Source organism: Typopeltis vanoorti, chromosome 9 (assembly GCF_054136105.1).
Source record: "Typopeltis vanoorti isolate ZY-2024b chromosome 9, IOZ_Tvanoo_1.0, whole genome shotgun sequence".
In the NCBI taxonomy this organism is placed as follows: domain Eukaryota; kingdom Metazoa; phylum Arthropoda; class Arachnida; order Uropygi; family Thelyphonidae; genus Typopeltis; species Typopeltis vanoorti.
Window position 1 is genome coordinate 91730979 of NC_143557.1, and position 25946 is coordinate 91756924.

Consider the following 25946-nt stretch of genomic DNA (forward strand, 5'->3'; position numbering starts at 1 on the left):
AAAGTGCATTACTGTCTTATTTCTTGTGTCCATTCAAGACAGTACATCCCAACTATACAACTCCTAACACTATATATAAATCTTAATTTCATCTCACTTTAGAATAATGTTCTCATGGTTGGGATGATGCATCAAAAATCTCCCTAAGAATTCTTGATAGTATTTAGAGAAGGGTAGTCAGTGCAATAGATGACCCCTCTTTTACAGACTCACTCCAAACACTTTTCTCATCAGTGCTCTGTTTCTCACTTATACCAGTTATTTAATGGATACTGCTTTAAGGACATTAAAACATGGGTAGTTGCTAGTCAACATCTGTACACAGTTCAGCCTTACCAAACCATGTTTTCACCAATGATTACAAAACTCCAGCCAGTCAAGAAATACATTAACAGGCCTCTTATTTTCCTTAACCATACAGGAACAAGTATATCTTAAGCAGCATGTGACTGAAGCAGCTTGAGCCTTTAGTGTTTTGGATTTGGTGATAACTTCACAAGATGTAGTTGTTAAAGAACTATTGACACCGCTGCCAGTTTGTGAAAGTGATTACAAGGTACTTGTTTGGGAAGTGATGAAACAAGAAAAGGCTACTGCCAAAATTGGATATAGGTTGAAGTATCAAAAAAAAAAAAAAAAAAAAAAAGTGAAATGACAGAACATGTGTTAGTTACTCCTTCACACAGGATAAAATGGAAGAACCCTGCAATACTATAGCAAAGCCATTAAAAAATGTAAAATGCTGTTTTCAGAGTAAAATGACTAACATTTGTGAACTACTCTAAATCCAGTTTTAGAAGATAAGACAGAATTTATTTATTTATTTATTTTATTTTATTTTTCTATGTTGCAATTCTGAGTTCTTTCTGTAATTACTTGGTTGTCTGCACCTTGTTTTTGTGCTTTTGGCAGCAAGGATGCTGTTTTGAAATCCATTCAAATATCAGGTTTCTTTGGGTTATATGCTTAAATAATTAACATGAATGTTAATTATTTAAACATACACTATTTCATGTTAACTTGAATTGTTCCTCAGTCAGTGTTGTTGTTCCAAATAAGTCTGTTGGTAAACAAATTGCCGCATGATGTTCCAAAGTATATAAACATATTGTAGCCAATCCCTCTGTTACAAACTGGATGTCATAGATTTACAAGATTCTGGAAAATTACTAAAAGTGCTCATTGGTGAAAGAGAATATGCATCATAGCCAAAAATATTCTTGTTTAATGTTATCACATGGACTGCATATATAAAAATCATAAAAACAAATGTATCATTACAGGCAATATTCATTAAACTTAAACTATATGAAATTGTTGATATATATGAATTTTCTAGGATTGGTGTTCTGTGGTTAGGATTTGCAAATTAGTTATGTGGCTGTTATGAATTGCATTTTATAAATTTGTGAAGGACTTAATGTTTTAAATTTCCTTTATGGTTTTTTTTTTATTGCTCAAGAATCATCTTGAAAATGTATTTTCATTTATTTACATTTGTAGGCATTTAACATGGTGGATATCATGATGTTGCAAAACAATGAATAGCAAAGAAAGAAGTATTTCTAAAAATGGATTAGATAAATTGCCAAAATGGAAGTCTTGTAATAGTCCTTCAGAGGCTAACTTTTTTCATAATACTCCATCCTCCTATTCTATTAGTAGGGTAAATATATTTATTATATCTTTTTGATGAACTTATTATTATTCTTATATTAGAAGGTACTCATTACAGCTACTATTTACAAAAATATCCATCCACATTTGGATTCTGAGAGAAGCTATTGTAATAATGTTTCATTTTATGTAATGCTGCGCAAAAGAGGGGTATTCAGAGATCTGCCAGACCCAACTTATTATAGCCGCTGTAACTCAAATCGGTATTGTAATGCTCACTGATTGACATGATCTGGGTTGAATGAATCCTATATAGCAGTGGCGTTCAGCCTTTTTTACTATGCGAGCTACTTTTCTATACTAAGTTATTCGGCGATCTACTCTCTTATATAGATCACGTTCCTGCAACCTGATATCTGATTACGCACAACTATGCAGTTAAATGCGCTCACTCACTTCGAAGGACCCACTCTCCCAGCCCTAAAAACTTTATTTGTGTATTTAAAAATTTATTTATCACTTTTAATTATTTTAATACAACAAATAAAACAAATATATTGGAATAAAATATTTATTTCTCTATTTTGGAAAACCAAAGTTAGAAAAAACAACAGATTGATTACAAACTCGCAAGTTACAGGAAATGCTGGTTGATTAAAAAAAAAGTTAATGTGAAATTTGGCATTGTTTGGACCTTGCAATATTTTCATAGTCAGGTTGATATGAAGAAGTGGCCAATTGCAGACAGTCATCCAAATGATCATTTGTAATTTGGTTTCTTAATTTATTTTTTATGACATTCATATTTGAAAAAGCGGATTCCGACAAGTATGTCGATCCGAAACACGACAGAAGTTTTCGCGCAATATCAGTTAATATTGGAAATTTTTCATGTGTATACTTCCAAATGACTTCATTGTTTATTGATTTTAAATGTAAACTATTCTGAATGTTTATTATCTCAAGTTCTACTTCAGCTTGGTTTATATCAAACAGCCATATCAAAGATACTAATTTTATTTGAAATTTCTGTGATGTTCAAGTTTTCTTGAAATGGATTATTGATAAAAGATACAATCATTTCAAGTTTATTAAAATCAACTAATTCCATTTTGGTTATTACTAATTAATTAATCAGTTACAACTAATTTTATTTCACGAATGAATTCTTTTAAATCACAGCAAAGCATTTCTTGATTTTGTTCAAAAAATTTTAATAAATATGGGAGATGTCTAAATTCGTGGTCATTTATATTTTTCTTTAATAAAAGTAAGTGTTGTTGGAAACTTTTTATTGAACTTAACATGTCAAAAATTTAATTGAAATTTAATTATCTCTACCTTTAGCTCTAAATTTAAATTGCTTAATTTTGTACAGAAATCTACTAAAAGTGATAAGTGTAACAACCATCTTTTATTACTCAATTGTGGATAAATATCTCCTTTTTTCATCAAGAAAATTTTTTATATCATTAATTAATACAAGAAATCTTTCTAAAAATTTACTTCTGCTGAGCCAGCGAATGTTATTGTACAACAGAAGTTCCCTATCATCATCTGCCTGTAATTTAAATAACCACCTTTGCAGGGCTTTTCCTCGAACAAAATTTACAATTTTAAATGTAATATCCAAAACATCTTTTGTGTTTTATCTTTTACTACACAGTACTTGTTGGTGGATAATACAGTGGTATGTTAAAATATCTGGATATTTGTCATCGTTTTTACATAACGAAATGAAACCTGATTTATTACCTATCATTGCAGGAGCACCATCAGTAGTAATAGACACAAGTTTAAAAAGCGGAAGTTTGTGTTGTTTCACAAATTCATCGAATGCCAAAAAAATGTCTTCTACCCTAGTCCTTCCCAATAATGGTACAGTTTTCAAAAGTTCTTCTTTACTTGAATAATCTTGAAATATCATGCGAATAAATACCATTTACTGAGCAGTATCAGTGAAGTCGTTTGATTCATCAAATTGTAATGAAAACGCAACACACTCTGACATTAACTGAGTATTCAGATCAGCACTTAAATTTCAACTCTTCTCATAACCGTTGTTCTGGAAAGTTGTAAATCTTTAATATTCGAAATGATTTCATTTTTATTTTTAAAAACAGAAAATATAGATTCTGCTGCTGCAAGAAATGATTCTTTTATTAACTTGGAATTTTTGGGAAAATCTTCATCATATTTTGCATGTAGCGATCGAAAATGTCTCTCAATATTACCTTTTTTTTGGAATTGCTACAGATGAATTACAGATCAAATAACAACACTTTCCATTGATCATTGTAAAGAAAAAATCCGTTTCCCATTCCTTGTGAAAATGATACGTCTTCGATTTCTTTGATACACTCATGATTATCCTCAAATTAAAAAAAAATAACTTTTAAATATTTTATTAAAATAAAAAATGTTTATAACTTATCAATTAGCGAACAAAATAATGGTAAATCCAACGATAAATTTAGAGCAACTGAAACTCAACTGAAATTCTAACAGTGGGTAGCGAGAACTGTGTGATGTAGTAATGAGTAAACACGATTATAAACAAAATGCATATGATGTGCTTTGCTTATAATCGTATTCACTCGACTCACTGTTTGACTTCATTGATCCAAATTAATTCATTTACCTGGACTTATAAGAAAATTACTGATTTGACAATTTTAACGAAAAATAAATAAACAATCAATACACTTAAAGAGAATTAAAAAATAATACAAAATAATGATAAATAAAATATTATGTTTTCAGTTTTAATTAAATTTGTAAGTAAGGAGGAATAAACAAGAGATCGACCAAAAATCGCTCCGCGATCGTCGGGTTGAACACCACTACTATATAGGATGGGAAGAACCTTTACAAGAGCTTTTCAACTGAATGTTTCAAGAGGATTTAGATCCTCTTAGAAACTTTAGGTTTTTTCATTTTCCAAACTAGCTTAGAAGAGTACATGTGATTAACAAGACATAATGCATTGGCCTTAGAGCCTTAGTTGCTTTGGTCATAATTCTAACTAATCCAACCATGACTTGCTATAAATAATCATTAGTATGTGTAATTTTATCCAAAATATGCCAACTTACAGATGAATGGCACTTTGCAATGTGCCTATATATGTCAAAAGATGGAATGCAACCTTAGAATGGAAAAGAGTTGCTAGTCATCATGATGTTGAAGTAGTTTAAAGGATTATGATCCTGGAAATAATACTAAATAGTCATGATTTATTTACTTGTTCATATTTTGATACAGAATATTAGCCTGCTAGTTTCGCCACCTAACTGGAGGCTTCGTCTGGGCAAGATAACTCTATACAAAACAGCTTAAAGAACAAAAACAAGCTTAAATTACAACTAATACATAACCGAAGGATGAAAAATATCAAATTCATATGTACCGTTACACGAACACATGGAGTGTGTATGTTAGCAATTGGTCAGTCATTGTTTAGTAGGTGCATCCTATAATTGGCTGCAAAGTTGAACTCTGATGTGCTGAGAGATCTTATGAGTGATTTCCAGATGTCACCAAGGATCATTCCTTGGTTTCTGTTTAGGCTTGTTCATATATCAATACTTTATACTTGTTCATATATCAATAGTAATTTCAGCTAGCATAATCAAAATAGGACAGATGAGGACCTATAGAAACTGTTAAAAGGTAATATAGAATTGGTTCAGTCATACAGTATATAAATAACATGCTGCCCACACACACACACCTTATGATTTTGCATTAGCACAATTTTTGTGATTTTTTTTTTTAGAAATTTAAATTTCCATTTTTAATTGGGTATGAGTGACATTAATCATTTATATGTGATTATTGAAGAAAGGAGCCTACAGTTTGATGATGTAAAGCTATTAAACAAAACGATGCTATGCATCCACAGTTATTTCAAGTCAGATATTTGAAATTTAAAACTAAAAGCTTCAAATCAACTTGGGAACTTATAATAATACAACCTTGGCATTGGAGTTGTCCTGGTATGGCACTACTAAAAGACAATCTCCACCTAAAAGCCCATTATTTCCCCTTTATTAGTGCTTTTGATTAAGATTTCACTGGCCTGCTGTCTGTTTCAGATTGCTGGTTCTCATCACAGACCAAGTAGGAAATCTTAATAGGGCAGGAATCCTGTTCTTTCCCTATTATGATTTCTACTTACTACAATCCCATTTCAGAAAGTTGTATTTTGGAAAAGCGAACTCTCATTTGGTTCTTGAAATCTTGTCTGAGTTCGCTTATGCCAAATACATTTTTCTGGTATGAGATTGCAAAACGGGGTGCTTAAGGGTCAAAGCTGTATAATTGAGAGGTGACCTCCACATGGCCTTTAAAGGAATGCGGAGAACCGACCAGGGCTTCTGACCTAATGTCCAATCCTCACCTTCTTGTGGTGCACACTGTTGGGTATCTACTTGGATACTGAACGGAGGAGGATGGGCTGGCAATTTGGGATTTAGACGACCAAATTGTATTCTTATTGGTTAAACCAAAATATAGAATGATGGTACAACATGACAAAATTTCATGCCGGCTGGGGCGTCCATGGTTAAACAAGGCCCCCCGTTGTTTTCGCCAGGGAACCAGGGCGAACAGCGAAAAGTCAGCTACTGGAACAAATCTGAAAACAAACCCCAACTCAACATCACCAGAGTTAAAGATCAGTACTATCAACGTAAGGTCCGCGCGGTTAGCCTAGTGGCTTTGCGCTTCGCAACCATATGCCTGGGGAAGGAGTGTCCTAGGTTCGATTCCCGTCGGAGACGTGAGGAGCTGAAGGATCTTCCTCAGCCATAGCCAAGTTAGCCGGTCTTGGGCGCGGGCAGTAGGGTTTTTCCCGCCAGTTTATCTGGCGTTTTTCATCCCGCAAGCAGGCAAACCGGCCCCGTGAACACACACGGATACAGCCAAGAATACCTTGAGGCACAGGAGTGACCATTCTATCCTCGTATTTCGGTTACGAAATCCAAGCATGCTTGGAAGGTTGTGGGCCTTAAAAGGCCTGTTAAAGCCAGTGGGATAGACTATCAACGTAAGAAGCCTGAATGGCAAAGAAATGGAGCTAGCTGAGGAATTAGATAAGTACCAGATCGACATAATAGGGGTGACTGAAACAAAAAAAGACCAAAACTGGTGAGATCTTTCTGAGCAATAAATACAAAATGTTATATTCAGGCAATGACAATCAAGGAAAAGAAGGAGTAGCCATAGTATTCAACACAAAATACGAGGCTAATCTTCTTGAATGGCAGTCAGTCTCAAGTAGAGTAATGTGGGCAAATATGAGAATGGGGAACTGGACAATGAGACTTATTTGTGCCTATGGTCCCACAGAAGGTTCTACTCAGGTAGAAGTGGAGGAATTTTTTGAGGCTTTAGAAAAAGCAACTGACACAAAAAAAAATGAAAAGTTGGTCCTTGTTGGGGATCTAAATAGCAGAGTAGGAAATGATTGTGAGACATACAAAAATATTTTGGGAAAATTTGGAGAAAAGAGCAAAGTAATAATAATGGCAAATATCTGTTGGATTTCTGCTCAGGACATGGACTGGTTATTACTAACACCATGTTCCAACATAAAAATGTGCACAAATTCACATGGAGAGAAGAGGCAAGGAATAAGAAAAGTCTCATTGACTATGTTATTGTTGATAGTGATGTTTTCTCCCTGGTGCAGGACACCAGAGTGTACAGAGGATTTGAAATTGGAAGTGATCACCATTTAGTCTTGAGCAGGATAAAATTGAATTTCACATTGAAAAGAATAACATGTAAGAAAGTTTTAAAGCGAATAAAAGTTGAGCAGCTTTCAGATGTGAACTGTAGACTAAAATAAAGATTATTGAAGAAAACATGAGAGAGTTTGAGAACAGGAATCAAACCTTGGAGATTCAGTGGCAAACTCTGAAGAAAACAGTGATTGATTCTGCCAGAGAGGCATGTGGTGAGGTTGTGTGCAAGGATAAAAAAATCAGAACTACCTGGTGGACACAGGAAGTTAAAGAGGCAGTGAAGGAAAAGAAAAAAGCATATCAAAAGTTCCTGGCAAATAAGTCAGCTTTTACTCTTACAGAATACAGAGACAAATGTAAGAAAGCTAAACAGTGTGTAAAACTAGCTAAACAAAAGTCATGGGAGGACTTTGGCAAGAATATAGAAAATAAATATCAAGAAGGTGGCAAAATATTCTGGAGGTTGTTGAAGAAGCTTAAGAATGGAGGAAAGAGTGCTGTAAAAGGAATTAGAGATGATAAAGGTGACATGAAAACAGGAGAAATAGATATCCTTGAAGTATGGAGTAATTACTTTGAAAAACTGCTAAATGAAACAAGCAGTGATAACAGCACAGTAGTAAAAAACACTGACCAGGAATGCAGTCAAGAATACATATCCATACTTGAAATAGAAAAAGCCATCAAAGGCTTGAAATGTGGAAAGGCAGCAGGAGTAGATGATATTCGACCAGAAATGCTGAAGTATGGTGGTATAAGAGTCTTACAGTGGCTGCACTGCATAGTTCAGAAAGCCTGGACAGAGGGACGAATTCCCAATGATTGGAGTAGAGCTCTCATAGTACCCATATATAAAAAGGAAAATAAAACTGCATGTGAGAATTACAGAGGTATTTCCCTAATGAGTGTTCCTGGCAAGATCTATGCAAGTATACTTGAGAAACGGTTGAGAAGAATTGTGGGAGAAAAGCTTGGTGAAGAACAAGCTGGATTCAGGCCAAATAGAGGCTGTCAGGATCAGATCTTCACTTTATGACAAATAGTCGAGAAAGCATGGGAATATAACAAAGATCTGTATTTAAGTTTTGTCGATCTGGAAAAGGCATATGACAAGATGCCAAGTGAGAAGCTATTCAATACGCTGCAGTTATATGGTGTCAATGGGGCATTATATCAAACAATACTTAGTCTTTATTTGAGTTGTAAGTCAGCAGTTAGAATTGAGGGAAGTACAGGAAGATGGTTTAATGTTAAATCTGGTGTGAGACAAGGATGTACATTATCCCCTCTGTTATTCATTATCTATATGGATCACATTATGAAGGAAAGTGGTATTAAACATGATATCAAAATTGGCGATGTTAATGTCAGCTCTTTGCTTTATGTGGATGATGTTATACTTCTAAATAAATCTGCTACAAGTCTGCAAGATTCTCTGACTAAATTGAATAGCTGTTATAATAGATATGGTATGAAGGTCAGCAATAAAAAGACAAAGACAATGAAAATAGGCAGAATCATTGAAAATGTCAACTGTGTTGTGAATGGAGAACCTGTGGAACAAGTAAAACATTTCAGCTATTTAGGCACGATTTTTACTGAAGATGGTAAATTAAATATAGAAATAGACAACAGAATCAGCAAAGCTGGTATGGTGGGAAGTCAATTGAATAAATTCATATGGAATAAGAGAGAAATTAGTCGGAACACTAAATTATCTGTATGCAAGACAGTGTTCAAACCAGTTTTAACTTATGGATCTGAGAGCTGGGTCAGAAGTAAAACACTTGACCAAAGACTAGAGACCACAGATATGAGAGTCCTGAGAAAGATTAGAGGCGTTCACAGATGGCATCATTGGCAATATCATATTAAAAACGAGGATATTAGGAAAGAACTTGACATTGTCAGCATCCAGGAATGCATTAGCAGAGCTAATCTCAGGTGGTATGGTCACTTAAACAGAATGGGCGAGGAAAGATTAGCAAAACGAGTGTTCTCTGCCAGGTTGGCAGCAAAACGACCCAGAGGAAGACCAAGATATAGGTGGATTGATACGGTACAAAGTGCCTTAGAGGATAGAAATATAAGATCTGATAATGTTGGAGTCTTGACAAGTAACAGACTGATTTGGAGGAAAATTGTAGATAGGAAATTAATAATGATGTAATTTTTTTCATGTAGCACTATCATATCCTGTACCCCCCTTGAGGGTACATGGCAGGAATTTGATGATGATGATGAGATTGCAATACTGAAAAGAGGGTTTTTGCTCTAGAACAAGGACAACAATACTTGGATAAAATGAATCTACTGGTATCCAACCACCACACGTAACAAATGGTGAACTACAACCCCTACAAACCACATTAAAAAAAAAACAACAGAATTAATCAAATCGATGACCACGTGGCCAGATGAAATAACCAAAAAACTAATACGGCATTATGCCTGCGCTCCCAGAATTTATGGTCTGCCAAATACACAAAACAAACACACCACTACAACTGATACTTGAAGGGATCGACAGCCCTAATTATCACTTAGCCAAGAAGTTAGTGGCCACACTCAAGGAGTTGGTAGGTCATTCCCCTTCCCCCCCCTTCCTAAATGAAAAAATACACAACACTTCATAAACAAGATTAGAAACATCACACTCAATGACAAAGATTTATTAGCCAGCTTTGACATAACTGCCGTTTTTCACCAATGTCTCTATCATCGATACTATTATTCTCTTAAAGAACATATTTCCGCCTGACATCATGTCCCCCTTTGCCCACTTACTCTGCTCTGTTACCTACAAAAAGAAGATATGGCCACAGGCTCACCACTCCCCCCAGTAGCTAACTTTTACATGGAAGAAATTGAGCAATGGGCTCTAGATTCGGTCAGCTTAAAGCCCAAAGTCTGATTCAGATATGTTGATGATATTTTTGCCATTTGGCCGCCACGAAACATTAAATACATTCCTAATCCACCTGAACAAACAACACAAACATATCCAATTCACCATCGAAATTGAAAACAATAACTCTTCCTTTTTCTAGACACACTCGTCGCACGTCTTCCCTCAGGCTGTCTCTCTCCTTCACAGTCTACCACAAACCTATACAAACAAGCCAATACACACATAAAAATTCATGCAACTATCCAACACAAAAACTAGGAGTTATCTGCACCCTCAAACACAGAGCTTGCTCATTACAGCAATTTGTTCTAATGAGCAAGCTCCGAACCAAGAATTTGAAATCATTAACCAAACATTTGTAAAAAAAAAAATGGCTACAATAAAAATCAGTTCACAAGATCCTCCATAAAAATACCACTAAAAACACAAATGATTACAAGAATACCATAGCCAATACCCTATATTAGAGGTATTTTGGAAAAAATAGACAGAACATACTTAGATACAACATTAAGACCACCTTCAAACCCTTGTCAAAATTAAGAAATTTACTTAGCTCTTTCAAAGATCCTCTTTCACACCTGGCTAACCCAGGGGTTTACAAAATCCAATGTGCCTGCAACCTACCTTACATAGGGGGAAACAGGACACACCATCCCAATCAGAAATGACGATCCCAAACAACACATTAAATACCTCCAATATACAGGCCTATCAGACCACGCACTCCAAACTTGCCACAGAATCAACTGGAAAAGCACCAAGTCCCTACACTGCACCAAAACTTGGTTTGAGAGAAAATTCAAAGAAGCTTGTGAAATGCTAAAACATTATCCAAACCTGAACAAAAATGATGGATTAATCATTCCTAGAATGTGCAGGATCCATCTGCAACCCTTATAACAACCAGAACAAGCCTGGGGGTGGGGGAGGGCAAGAAATCTCAATATAAGAGGACTTTAGGAATGTTTAATGTAGTTCCATTTTTACTTTAATTTATTTGTATTTTAATTATTTTTTTTTTCCACAAGAGGTCAAGCTAGGTTGAAAGATTAACAAGCACCTAGATTCATTTTACCTTCATATAGTGCAGTGTCATGTAGCTTGGATCTTATGTGTATATTTCCTGATGATGACCTTAATACAGAGGTCGAAACGTCGAATGTTACTTAATGTTAAGTAATTATTCTAACACGTGTGTTGTCTCTCCATAAATTCTTCACTATGAATGCACCACCATGTAATCTTAAAAGAAAGAATTATCTGAACAGCTTGCATCCCAACAATATTCATTCTTGAAGTAGAAGATCATAAAAAATTCCCATTCCTTGATGTCCTTGTTGAAATAAACAAAGAAGAAAAAATATTGGCCTTTTCAGTATATAAAAAAACCAATTACAACTGAAAGATTTTGACATGGCACTTCAAAACATCATCCATTACAAACAATAGGCATGAATAAAACATTGAGATAGAGCAGAGGTTGCCAATCTGTGGTCCATGGGAAAATTTTGGTGGTCCGTAGAGAAATTTGAGCACCAACACAGGATTGCTGACAATTTTCGTCTAGGGGGCGCTTTTGTTGTCTCGCTACCATCGACCCACTGGCAGTGTAGCTTGCAAACGCTAGTACGCATGCGCCAGGCTTCAGTGGTGCATGCGTACATACCGTCACAATAATCACACCCCCCCCCCGTGAATACCGATTCTCGTCCGATTGTTTTATTTTGTTGAAGCGAATTGTCATCTGTCAACACTATACTGGTGTTTATTCTTCACAATACTCTTCTTAGGTAAGCGACCAGTGATGTTTTTATTTTAACTGTGCACAGTGTGATATTTAATGGCATTGAAGAGCTCGAGTTTGATAACTGTCATTTCTTGTTTGGTTTAAGATTCGAATAAAATAAACCCACAATGAGTGAGAAAAAGCAACCAAGCATTTTGCATTTCTTCGGTAATACTTCGCGTAACCGTGAGATGATCAATGAATCAGAGCCTCCACAGCCCCTGCCAGGCACCATCTGGAGGCAGAGAGAAGAAAAAAGTTCAAGGTTTCAAGAAAATATGATGGGGACTACTTGAAGATTGGATTTATTCAAGAACCTGGAAGTGAGCTGGATCCATGGCCACTTTGTGTCGTGGGTTCTGAGAGTTTATGCAATGATGCCATGAAACCTTCGAAATTTGCCAGGCACTTGCAGTCAAAACACTCAGATTTAGCTAAGAAGCCAGTTGAATATTTTCAAAGGATGCGTGAAAGTATGCAAAAGCAAACAAGTTCATTAGCAAAAATGACTGTTGAAGATAAGTCCCTAGTAAAGGCTTTTCTTATTTGATAACACTTCAAATCGCGAAAATTAAAAAGCCGTATACGATTGGAGAAGAATTAATTAAGCCTTGCTTGTTACAAGCCTGCCTGCAAAGAGGTTTTGTGGAAACAGGCTGTCCAGAGACTGAAAGTAATTCCTATGTCTGCTAACACCGTGAAGTGCAGAATCGAAGATGTTGAAAATCAAGTGATAGAAATGGTGAAAAATTCAATGTTTTATTCAATTCAACTCGACAGATCAACAGACATAACTAAAAAGACAGTTCTCCTTTGTTTTGTGAGGTTTGAGTGTCAAGGAGACCTAAAGGAAGAACTCCTCTGTTTGCTCAACTTGCCGGGTAGAACAACCGGCTCTGAGATTTTCAATGCACTTAATGGTTATTTACTGAGACACGGTATTGAATGGAAGAAATGTGTTGGGATATGCACAGATGGTGCCACAAGCATGACCGGCCATCTTTCAGGAGTTGTTACAAAAGTGAAAGATGTTGGACACCGAGACATCTTGTTTACTCGTATTTTACATCGTGAGCAACTTGTGGCAAAAAGAATGTCTCCAGAACTGCATGAAGTACTCGCTGATGTAATTAAAATTGTAAATGAAATTCAGCACAAAGCGCTTAATTCTCAAATATTTGAGGCACTTTGTGAAGAAATGGGCTCTCAATCTACTCATCTCCTTCATGCTGAGATGAGATGGCTGTCGAGAGGCAAAATACTAACCCAGTTGTTCGACTTGCGCCAAGAAGTCAAGTTATTTTTCCAGCAACAAAATAAATCGAAATTTCTAGATCTCTTGTCCGACGATGATTGACTAGCCAAGCTTGCATACCTGGCAGATATTTTTCACTGTTAAACAAGCTAAGCATGTCCTTGCAAGGACAGCTTACAGACGTGTTCACACTGCGAGGTATAATGGATGCATTTCAAAAGAAAATATTGCTGTGGCAAATGCGGTTGGCTGAAGAAGATCTGCAAATGTTCCCGAATCTTGATGAGCATATGAAAGAAGAGGATGTCAACCGACAGGTAATAACCATTGTTCACCAGCACTTAAAGTCGCTTACGGAATCTTTTGGCCGTTATTACCCAAAGGAAGAGGACCCCAGACATGGCAATATGTGGATAACGGATCCATTTTCGGTGAAAATTGAAGATAGTAATTTGAGTGTGAAAGAAAGAGAAAGCCTAATTGATCTATCATACGATGACAGTCTCAAAGCTAAATTCTAGTCGTCCTCATCAAGACATCATTTTTGGCTCTGAGTAAAAAGTGAATACCCAGTGCTGAGTGAAAAAGCCATCAAAATTTTGATTCCATTTGCAACAACCTATTTATGTAAAAAGACCTTCTCATCTGTTGCAGCAATTAAAAACAAGTACCGTGGTTGGCTTGAAATAGAAATGGCTCTCCGTCTTGCAGTGATGTCATTGGAGCCAAGAATCCATAAACTTATTTCAAACGAGCAGCAACATATATCACGCTAATAATTTTGTTTATAATTAAACAAGTGCATTTCATATTAATAAAATGCAACTTTTATGATCATTATTTTATACGTTTTCACAGGATTCAAAATTGTGAGTTTAGTGGTCCGTGAGGTCCAAAAGATCGACGACTGCTGAGATAGAGCACAAGATATTTCCAGCATCTCAGTTAACTAGAATGAAGAACTCTGCTACCTGAGACATACTCTTATTCTCAATAGTTATTGATCCCAAGACAATCAACAAAATTTTTAACACATCTCTGACAGCTCATTTACTTAAACAAGATTTTAAGAATGTAATCACGTTACCTTACATCAAGAATTTTGTAAAGTAGCAGCATTGCTCCATGATTACAATTTAAAGTGGTGTTTTTTTTTTTTTTTTACCATTCTATCAAATCTCCAGGTTCTTACACCCACCAAAACCTTCACAGCATCCCATGAAAAAACAAGGTGTCTATGAGATTCACTGCTCTTGCAGCATATGCTGTGTTGGCCAGACAGGAAGGTTGGGAGAGAGAGATCTGCATGTCTGAACAAGTAACAGAGGTAGAAAAAAAAAGAAGACTGCATAAATCAGGTTTAGCATCCCATACAACTAAACACAGGACATCAAGTAGTTTGGCAACAAACGAAAATGTCTTATATTGCTTATATTAATTTTATTCAGCTCATCTAACAAAAGGGGATCAGAAGAGCAGATTGTATTTATTTCAAGAGTCTTGTACACAGAGCTCATATGATCTGCTCTTCTGATCCCCTTTTGTTAGATAAAGTGAATAAAATTAAAAGCTGTCCTGGTTGGCCGAGTGGGTAGCGTATCTGCTCTCCAGCCAAAAGGCTGCAGGTTCGAATCCTGCCGTGGGCATGGATGTTTATGATTGTCTGTGAAAGTACTAGTGGTGGTAGTCGGCGGTAGATGAAAGTTGGTGGAGTAGCGAGATGAAGAGTTGTAGAGTAGATGCCCTCCCTCGATGAGTCTTTGGACTCCTTGGAGGTTTGATATAATAATAATAATAATTACATTACCATTTCTTTCTTTACCAGGTCAAGTACCCTACTTATGCCATCTTTCCTATTTTGGACACACTGACCATTCTGCTTTGATCAGAATTGAAGAACATCAAGATTGTTATATTGTTGGAATCTGAGAGGCCTGGCCTTGCTTCTCACACTATTGACACTAGGTACAGAGTTCTTTGGAACCAGACAAAACTTGTTCACTCCAGCAATTTCAAATTCAGTCACGTTTTCTTTGAAATACTAAGAAATCATCTGAACCTGAACTGATCAGACTGAATGTCATTATCCAAGAAGTTTTGGGAAGTGATCACTGTTAATTATTATTCCTAAGCTTTTTTTTTTTTTAATAATTATTTTATTTATTGTATCATCATCATCAAATTTCTGCCATGTACCCTCAAGGGGTATACAGGATATTGGAAGTTTTTTTCTACTTGGTTAGAGTATAACAAATTTAGTTTAATCCTTTATCCAATTATAAGCAAACAAAGTTTGTGCCTGAAGTATCTTCACGACTGAGGCAACTCGTGGTAAAGGTGAACCAAGCTCTTATCACTCCTTGTCTTAATATCTCCCATAATGCAAAGCACTCCTTGTGGACATGTATAATGCTATGTATTAAGGGAAGGGTCACTACCCAGACCGGTTTCAACCTTTATTGAGGTCTCATCAGTGGGAGCCAGACCCACATGTGGTGATACTAAGGTGGAAGCAATGGAGAAGTCATATTTACCTATACAAGTTGCCAGAAGGTGTCCCATCTTATTATTAAATTACTCTGGATTTTTCCACTTGGTTAGACTATAATAAATTTAGTTTAATTCTTTATTCAAGTGTAAGCAAACAAAGTTTGCGTCTGAAGTATCTTCAGGACTGAGGCAACGTGGTAAAAGTGGACCAAGCTCTCATCACTCCTTGTCTTAGTAAAAAAAAAACTTCCAACATCTTTCTCTAAATCAAGAGTAATTTAATATAAGGTGAGACACCTTTTGGCAACTCGTATAGATAAATATGACTTCTCTGGGTCTGGCTCCCACTGACGAAACCTCAATAAAGGTCGAAACCGGTCTGGGTAGTGGCCCTTCCCTTAATGCATAGCATTATACATGTCCACAAGGAGATGTGCTTTGCATTATGGGAGATACAAAGACGAGGGTTGAGAGCTTGGTCCATCTTTACCACGAGTTGCCTCGGTCCTGAAGATACTTAAGACGCAAACTTTTACTTACACTTGGATAAAGGATTAAACTCAATTTATTATAGTCCACAGGATATGATAGTACTACATGAAAAATTTATCATTACTAACTTCCTATCTACAATTTTCATCCAAATCAGTCTGCTAAATGTCAAGACTCCAATATTATCAGGTCTTATATTTCTGTCTTCTAAGGCACTTTTTACTCTATCAATCCACCTATATCTTGGTCTTCCTCTGGTTCTTTTTCCTGCCAACCTGGCAGAGAACACCTGTTTTGCTAATCTTTCCGCTCCCATTCTGTTTAAATGACCATAACACCTGAGGTTAGCTCTGCTAATGCATTTCTGGATGCTGAGAATGTCAAATTCTTTCCTAATATCATTTTTTATATGATATTACCATTGATGCCATCTGTCCATGCCCCTAATCTTTCTCAGGACTCTCATATCTGCAGTCTCTAGTCTTTGATCAAGTGTTTTACTTCTGACCCAGCTTTCAGAACCATAAGTTAAAACTGGTTTGAACACTGTCTTGTATACAGCTAATTTAGTATTCTGACTAATTTCTCTCTTTCCATATGAATTTATTCAATCGACTTTCTACCATACCAGCTTTGTTGATTCTGTTGTCTATTTCCATATTTAACTTATCTTCTTCACTAAAAATCGTGCCTAAGTAGCTGAAATGTTTTACTTGTTCCACAGGTTTTCCATTCACAACACAGTTGATATTTTCAATGATTCTGCCTATTTTCATTGTCTTTGTCTTTTTATTGCTGACCTTCATACCATATCTATTACAACAGTTATTAAATTTAGTCAGGGAATCTTGCAGATTTAGTGGATTTATTTAGAAGTATAACATCGTTCGCATAAAGCAAAGAGCTGACATTAGCATCTCCAATTCTGATATCGGGTTTAATACTACTTTCCTTCATAATGTGATCCATATAGATGATGAATAACAGAGGGGATAATGTGCATCCCTGTCTGACACCAGATTTAACATTAAACCATCTTCCTGTACTTCCTTCAATTCTAATTTTTTATATATATATATATTTAATCTATGCAACTTACAATTTTTCCTTTGAACTCTAATAGTGTAATATCATATACGTCAGCTGCAACTGAGACATGCACTAATGCACATATGGTTTATGGCTCATTATTTTTATTCGTTTTTTTGAATGTAGTTAATAGTCTATCTAGAGCCTCTATAACTCAGTCAGTATAGAAAAAGCCCTTTGCTTGGGAAGACCGGTTCGATTCCTGTCCATGATGTGAGGAACATTTATCTGATCTCATATTAATTAAATTAGGGAAACAAAACACACGTGTTAAAAAGATTATTTTACTGATTACAAATAAAATAATAACTTTACGTTTCGACCCCTGTATTGAGGTCATCTTCAGAAGGATACATTCAGAAGTATAAGAACAAGCTACATGCTGTTGCACACTACACAAGTAAATTACATCTACGTTGTTAACTAATCTTTTTTTTCTCTTAGCCTGCCCTCTAGTGGAAAAATAAAATAAATAAAAAAATAAAAAAAAAAACTACAATAAACTCTGCTAAAGTCCTCATGTACTAGGATTCTTCTGGAATTATGCAGTTATATTACGATTATCTTCTGGATTTGTACAGTTGCTATTGAATGTTCAAGGGGGAAAAAAAAAACACTTCACTGGGTCTTGTATTGAGATTTTTCTTTGTGGTTGCTATGAAGGTTGTAGATGGGTCCTCCACATTCTTGGAATTGTTAGACCATCATTTTTATTCAGATTCGGATCATGTTTGAGCATTTCAGATGCTTCCTTGAATTTCCGCTCAAACCAGGTTTTGGTGCGGTGTAGGGACTTGGTACCTTTCCAGTCAATTCTGTGGTATGTTTGGAGTGCATGGTCAGAAAGGCCGGTTTTTCCAAAATGGAGGTATTTTATGTGACGTTTGTGTTCATCCTTTCTGATTGGGATGGTTTGTCCTGTTTCCCCTATGTACGGTATGTTACAAGTGCAATCTATTTTGTAAACCCCCAGGTGGGCTAAGTGTGGCAGGGGATCCTTGGAAGAATTGAGTAGGTGCCTTAATTTTGTCGGGGGGTTTGAAGGTGGTTTTGATGTTGTATTTGTTTAGTGTTCTATTTTTTCTGAAATGCCTCTAACATATGGTACAGCAATAGCATTCTTGAAATCTTTTTTGTTATTAGTGGTATCTTTGTGGAGGATCTTGTGAATGGTTTTTATACTGTATCCATTTTTTTATAAAGGTATGTTTGATGGTCTCATATTCATGGTTAAGAGCTTGTTCAGTTGAACAAATGGTTTGAGCTCTGTGTTTAAGGGTGCTTATAACACCTAGTTTTTGTGTTGGGTGGTGATAGGAAGTTTTGTGTATGTATTGGCCTGATCCAAATGCTAAGGATCCTCACACAATGTAACAAAAATCAAGACTTAATCCTACACTAAGTTTTTGTCTGCTTTCATTAAATATCTAATTACCATGAACCTAAGATATGACTTGCCAGGTTACAGAATATCATAGCATTGTTTGAATGCATATACAGTAATTAATTTAAAACATTTTTTAAAATTCTGGTTACTTGTTTGTTGGAACAATGCTACGACATTCTGTAGCATGGCACATATCAACAGTTGTGAAGTTCTGATAACATCTATTATGTATAATTAATTGTTTCTAATCTTTTTTGTGTATAACTTTTGCTAGTAGTCCTGACAGTGTAAATCTGATGACTTACGACACTTGTAGAGTTATATTTGTTTATTTTGTTAACTTCATTATTTGCCTAAAATCATGTGGTCTTAATACTGGAGACTTTCTACAAATAATAATTTAACATGTCACCCATATTTAATTTATTCTTATAAGAAATATATCTTCTGCCACTATTACAGGCACTCAGATCTAGGAGACCATGCCTTAGACACCACTCACAGAATGAAATTGAAGAAGTTACTGTGCTTCATCACAATTGTGAGAAATTTTTTTAGACTCTGCAATTTCTCTTAAAAACCAACCTAACTTAAATAAATATGGCTGTGTGAAACTGCCTAAAATACAGAAAATTGTAATTCATAACTGTAAAATACAGAAAGCTGTAATTCTCCATAATAGCAGGGCCAACTATCAATGTCCATAGAGAGTACTCTTCTTAGGCTGTTATACTTTTAAGCCTAATCCACTTCATATAAAAAGGCTTAGGTGTCGTTGATTATTCAGAATAGTGCTTCACAGTATAAACAACACCAAGAGAGGAAAAAAATAAATAAATTTATTTTTTCCTGAGCTTACTAATATTTTTCTGGTTTTTTATCCAGCTTCTTCAGAGCTTAAATTATAACTGTGACAAGCATACTGACACTCAAGCAAATCCTTAAAAGCAATTAAAATTATAAAATAAAAAAAAAAGAATTAATATCCTAACATGGTGCCCTCTATGGACTGGATAATGTCAAGTTAATTTGGAGAAGTCAGCTATTTGGTCTCAGAATGACTGCCTCCCAGATGTTTGGCAAATTAATGCAGCTATACTTGTTTGAGATTGGGTAAGCACTTCATAGCCACTGCTGATTCTAAAAATAGTCTTTCAGACCTATGACTTCTGTGTAGTACCAATGTCTTCTTCCATTCAATTCTACGTGAAGGAGTATCCAGAACATGGTCCAGTCCTGACTCGGCATACAGATGATCAAAGATGCAATTTTTGTGTTCTTCATGGCAAATGTTAAGTGATCTACCAGTCTGTCCACACTGGGCTAAACCACAGGTGCCACTGTTCTCCTAAGGATTAATTTTATCCTTAGGAGAACAGATGAAGGTAGCAAACTGAATGAGTGGGTATGATATTATTATTATTCAGGCCTCCATGGAGTCAAAAGACTCATCGTGGGAGGTCCTTCCTAAGAACATAAAGTCTGTCAAGATTTATCTAGGGGAGGTTCCACTTAAGAAACACAAAGTCTATCATAGCATTCCTTAAACTCAATGACCGTTCTCGCTCTCACCACTCCATCAGGCAATGCATTCCACGGTTCAACCACCTTCCATGCAAAGAAACCACTCCTCACTCTAAAGTCTCAATCATCACCTCTCCTTCTATCCACCAAACTCTGCAGTCCACATTCCCTCAGCCAATCCTCATAACTATCCTTGTACAGTCCTGAAACCATCTTTGTCATCCGTCTTTGTATCCTTTCCACAGTTAATTTATCCCCTTCAAATCCTGGGGACCAAATCTGAGAACAATAGTCTAAGTGTGGTCTGATCAGAGACTTATACAACGGAATAATAACCCTTTTAATCTCTGCAGGTCAGTGTCCTTCTCATAATTGCAGCAATCCTCTGTGTTACCTTCACCACCTTTGCAATATGTCCCCTAAACTTCAGGTTTCTATCAATCATCAACCCCAGATCTCTTGTCTCCCCTACTTCCTCCAGTATAACTCCTCCCATAGAGAATGCAGCATCCCATCGATGTTTCTCAAACCTCAAGACCTTACATTTTGCTGCATTAAACTGACACCCCATTCATTTGCCCATCTATCTAGCTTATTCAAATCCTCTTGCATGGCTACCACATCTGCACTATTACTAATAATCCTTCCCAGCTTCGCATCTTCTGCAAACAACTGAATATCCCCTTGCAATCCATTGACAATGTCATTGATATAAAGGTTAAACAATATAGGTCCTAGTACTGAGCCCTGTGGGATCCCACTTGTAACCCTCTGCCTCCTTGAAACTGCTCCACCATACACAACTCTCTGATACCTATCAGACAGTCAATCCTGAATCCAGTTGACCTATCTTACATCCAGACCCATGTGCTGCAACTTAAATATCAGCTTATCATGTGGCACCCTGTCAAATGCCTTCGCTTAGTCTAAGAAAATTGCAGTATATGCCTTTCCCTCATCTAATGTTCTTGTAACTTTATTATAAAAGGCTAGCATATTGCTAAAACAAGAGCACCCTTTCACAAATCCATGTTGACTCTCACAGATAACATTACCCTCATCTGCCCAATGCTGTATACGGTCCCTCACTACTTTCTCCAAGATCTTAATAACTACTGATGACACACATGGAAATCATATTTCCAGAGAACACTGAATATATAAGAGACAAAAATGGTTTAGTTGTGATCTTGTGTGTTGGTTGTAGGAGGGATGGTGGGGGTGCATAAAGTATTTTATCTATTTTACAAAGATTGTAGCCATTAGCTAAAAAGGTGGTGGTGTTGAAAAAGTCCCTGAGCTCAGTTTCTAGAGCTTTCATTTGAACAAATAGTCCTGGCTTTGTGGATGCTGTACTCGATGGGATAGGTGGTGATGTGATTATTTATATAAATACCTTCCTATATGTGTGGGTTTTTCTGTAAATGGAAAAGGATTATGAACCATTAGGAAGTCATGTCACTAGTGTATCTAGAAAAGGGGGAAACAATTGTCACTTTTTTTTTCCTCTATCATTCAGTTTATTTTGGGATGTTGTTGTTAAGATTTTCTAAAATGTATCCAATGTGTCTGGACCATGAGGTAAAGTAGCAAAGACATCAACAACATAGCACAGCCAGACCAATAAATAAAATAAATGTATTTATTTTTTATTCTCTTGGTGTTGTTTATACGTTGAAGAGCTAAAGTGAACAGTTCCACTTCATTTTGTGTTGCTTGTGTGCACATTACAGTTTTTATATTATACCACTGAAGATGCATCTTTGACAGAGATAAAAATGTTGGAATCATTAAACTTTTAATTCACTCCTGTATGCTAATTTCATTCCATCAAATTGTTAATATGAGTATTGTAACAGGAATCAAAAAGTGGGTTATGAAGGGGACTATAACAGACTTACAATTAGCCTCAAAACTTATATCACTACAAGTTTCAAAATATGTTTCATAAAATTCCTTCATTTGTTACTCTTCCAGTTTACTCCATAGTTTTACTTAGTTAATATTAGTGCATTATGTCTGCTAATCACTATTCTTCTTGTTACTTTGCGTGTTTGTGTGTGTGTGTGTGTGGGGGGGGGAAATCTATCATGTGTTTTAAGTAATGCAAGGATATGGCAATCAAATTTTGCCATATCCTTGCAGTTATGCTAACATTTTTTCAGTTAATCCTTTTCTTTCCTTTAGTGTTACATGGTGATCAGCATTCATTTCAGTAAAATTATAGAGACTATAACCATGTTAGGAATAATTACTTTAATTTCCTGACGTTTCAACTTTCATATTAAGGTCATCATCTGGAGTATGCACATGTATATACAAAGACAAGCTACATTACATTTCAAACAGTATGCCAAAGTGCTGATTTGAACAATCGTTATTCTACTGGCCATCTCTAGTGGGAAAAAAAAAAATACATTAAAGCTATATTCTATTTATAACATCATCAGAGAACAAATTCAATAGATAGTTTTAATACAGCAAAAGTGGTGGCCTAATCTATAATTTAACAACAGTTGTTATATTAGGAGTTAGTATCCTAGATTGCTTACAGTCCTAATTATAATCAACTCTTAGACCAAAAGGTTGAGTGGGTAGAATATGTGCCATTCATATTCTTGGGATTTGTAGACCACTATTATTGTTAAGATTAGGGTGGTTGATAACAATTTCGCAGGCCTCCTTAAATTTACACTCATACCACATTTTAGTGTGATGTAACAGCAGGTGCCTTTCCAGTCAATTGTATGTAATGTGACCTTGATGACAGCAATCAGAGAAACATATTTATCTGTATTTTATTATAAAATATGATATATACCAAGAAGATTATTAAATTGGATATCCATTCACTTTAACTTGATTAAAAAATATAGGATTTTATCTCACTTCATTAAACATACATAAATTATGTGATTACTTGGATTTTGCACTATTAAAGTTTTCACTGGTGTGAAAAAGCATTTTGTAAAATTCTCTACTGAAGAAACAATAAAAATTTGCTTGTATGTATAGATTAAGGTATAAAGGGGTAAAAGATATTGTCATAGTCATGTTAAGTATTTTGTCTGTTGGCTAGTGGGCAACATCTCCACGTTCTGTAGGCTCTGGGTTCACATTGTTGACATGTGGTCTTAAGTGGCTGTGAATAGTTCAGTGTTTGCTCTGTAGAGTAGGGGAATCAGATTATCTCTTCCTGCCTGTACAAAAGGGTTGCAACCTTTTGGAGATGGAAATTTATGTAAAACAAGAAAATGTTATTCACACAATTAATACTATCTTTAGCAGAGTAAGTGATAGTTGACTGATTTCTGTAGTATCTAAAGTTGTTTCTCTTCCCACAGTAACACGAAACTATCTGCTGAAATAAAGAATTTACAATATAAATTTTAATTGTATGTATGTTGAGTTACACATGTAATATTAATTAGTTAAGGGATATAAATGTCTCTTTTAGGCAAAAGGAACTCTTATTGGTACTTCTCAAGCATTAACCAGGAAAAGAAATCTTAAAAGAAAGCTTTTTGTATCTTCTGAAGACAGAAAATTAGGTTAGTAGATTTTTTTTAATATACAAAATCTCATTCTGAATATTTCTCTGAAAGGGTAAATTAAATATCTTCCTTCTTAACAAGTCCATTGAAAAAAAAACTTAAACAGGACTAATATATAAATTAATTATCAGGTGTTTGTTTTCTTTGGCAGAGTAAGTGATAGTTGACTGATTTCTGTAGTACCTAAAGTCGTTTCTCTTCCCACAGTAACACAAAACTATCTGCTGAAATAAAGAATTTATGATTTAAATTTTAATTGTATGTATGTCGAGTTACACATGTAATATTAATTAGTTAAGGGATATAAATTTCTCTTTTAGGCAAAAGGAACTCTTACTGGTAGCAATCAGAGATTGCTACCAGTAAGCGTTACCAGTAATAAGCACCTTATTAGAGGTCTGGAAGTGGCTTGATAAAGTCCAATGTTTGGTCCCTTAACTATGTACAAAAAAATTTAAAAAAAAATCCTTAGCCCACTCATGGTAGTTGGCTAAGGATTTTTTAAAATTTTTGACTTATAGTACAATAGTACCATAAGTTATACAACCTTTCATGGATGGGGTGTGCATGCACACATGCACATACACAAAAACTTTTGCTGCTGAGATGGTATGGTATCTTTGGGGGCTTACCTTCTTACAGATGAAGATTCCAATAAGAATCGAATTGCATCTATGTGACAACTCTTGTAAATAATGCAGTAAGTTTATGGCTTATGTCATCAAGGGACACAGTGGATACTTCACAGCTTGAAGGTGTGAAGTATCATTGAAGTTTACGTGGTTTGACAGAAAGAGCAAGATGTTTGTTTTGAGAACTGAAGTAGACTATGTTCTCTTCCACCCCCCACCATTCTTCATTGTAGAAATGTAGAGATCACTATTTAAAGAGTTAGTAATAGATATTCTGAAAGTACTGTTTATAACATTGAGTTCATGAAATAAGAGAAATGCAGTGCATTACAGTTAGAAGAACTGTAGAAGTCAAGGTGTTAGGCTCTTGACTTATGGTAAGAGTCAAGGAAAGACTTGATATGGAGTGAGACAGAGCAGAAGTTTGTATGTTACAGTTATACAAGGCACAACAAAGAAAGAAAACCATCTCTCATTAGTGAATCCACAAGGAACAGAGGAATAGTTTATATAGTTGAAAAGTCTGCTGTAGTGAATTTGTTTTAGATTCATATTGAAGGTATTGAAGTTTGGCTGAGACTTTTTTAATAGTTTATGGTAAGTGATTTCACTGTAGCATAGTTACCTATAGTGAGTATTAAATATAAATAGTTCAGAAGATGATATGTTCTTAAGAACAATAAGCTGCTTCTCCAGATTTTTCCATGTTTAGCCAAAAGCGAGTGTTATAAGCAGAAAGCTCTCCTTGTAGATCACTAATGGGATCCATATTTTCATAAGTTCATACTTTCAGCGATAAAAGTTAACTGTTAATCAGTTTCCTTACTATTTTAGTAAGGAAATAGAAATTAGAATAATTAGAAAGTTTGATGTTGAATTGCAGCCAAGCTTCCAGATTATTAAAAAAAAGAACCTAGTACCAGTGTATTATAAGTTTACAACCTTTTATGGGTGAGTATCAAAAAAAAAAAAAAAATCTGGATGTTTGCAAATTGAATGTCTTCTGTGATGTTTGGTTTGAGTTTTCAGGAAATAAAAACTGCCACTTCCATGTGAGATCAGCTCATTCACATGACTTCACCATTTATGTTGATCTACTTACTGATTTTTTTTTTTTTTTTTTTTTTTTTGGTTTCATCTAAACAGGGTCTTATCCCCATTCTCATGTATTTGGTGTTTTACTATGTTACACATACTTAAAATTTAAGATTACATTTTTAGGCATTTAAAGGAATCAAACTGAAATGTTTTTTCAGCATTTTATCATCAAAGTATGTATGTGAACTTAGTATAAACTTATAAAAAATAGTAAAAATATATAAAAAATGCTCTTTTCTCTCTCTCTCTCTCTCAAACTTTAAAATTATAGGTCAAGCAAAATGTTTCTAACATTAATTATAAAACATCTGCAGAGATATTACTTATGTAATGAATGAATCAGATATACATAGAAAAA

The 25946-nt window shown here is 35.3% G+C and overlaps 1 protein-coding gene across 3 annotated transcripts in view; it reads left to right on the forward strand.

Annotated features, from left to right (window-relative positions):
- Nucleotides 1–25946, forward strand: part of LOC150103247 (uncharacterized) — a 444168-nt gene that overhangs the window by 50434 nt on the left and 367788 nt on the right. For all 3 annotated transcript variants that reach the window (XM_090397399.1, XM_090397397.1, XM_090397398.1), the window contains exons 2-3: nucleotides 1504–1666; nucleotides 23762–23855. In XM_090397399.1, the coding sequence (XP_090253525.1) occupies nucleotides 1541–1666; nucleotides 23762–23855 (220 nt within the window). In that variant the 5' untranslated portion in view covers nucleotides 1504–1540. The remainder of the gene's footprint in view (nucleotides 1–1503; nucleotides 1667–23761; nucleotides 23856–25946) is intronic.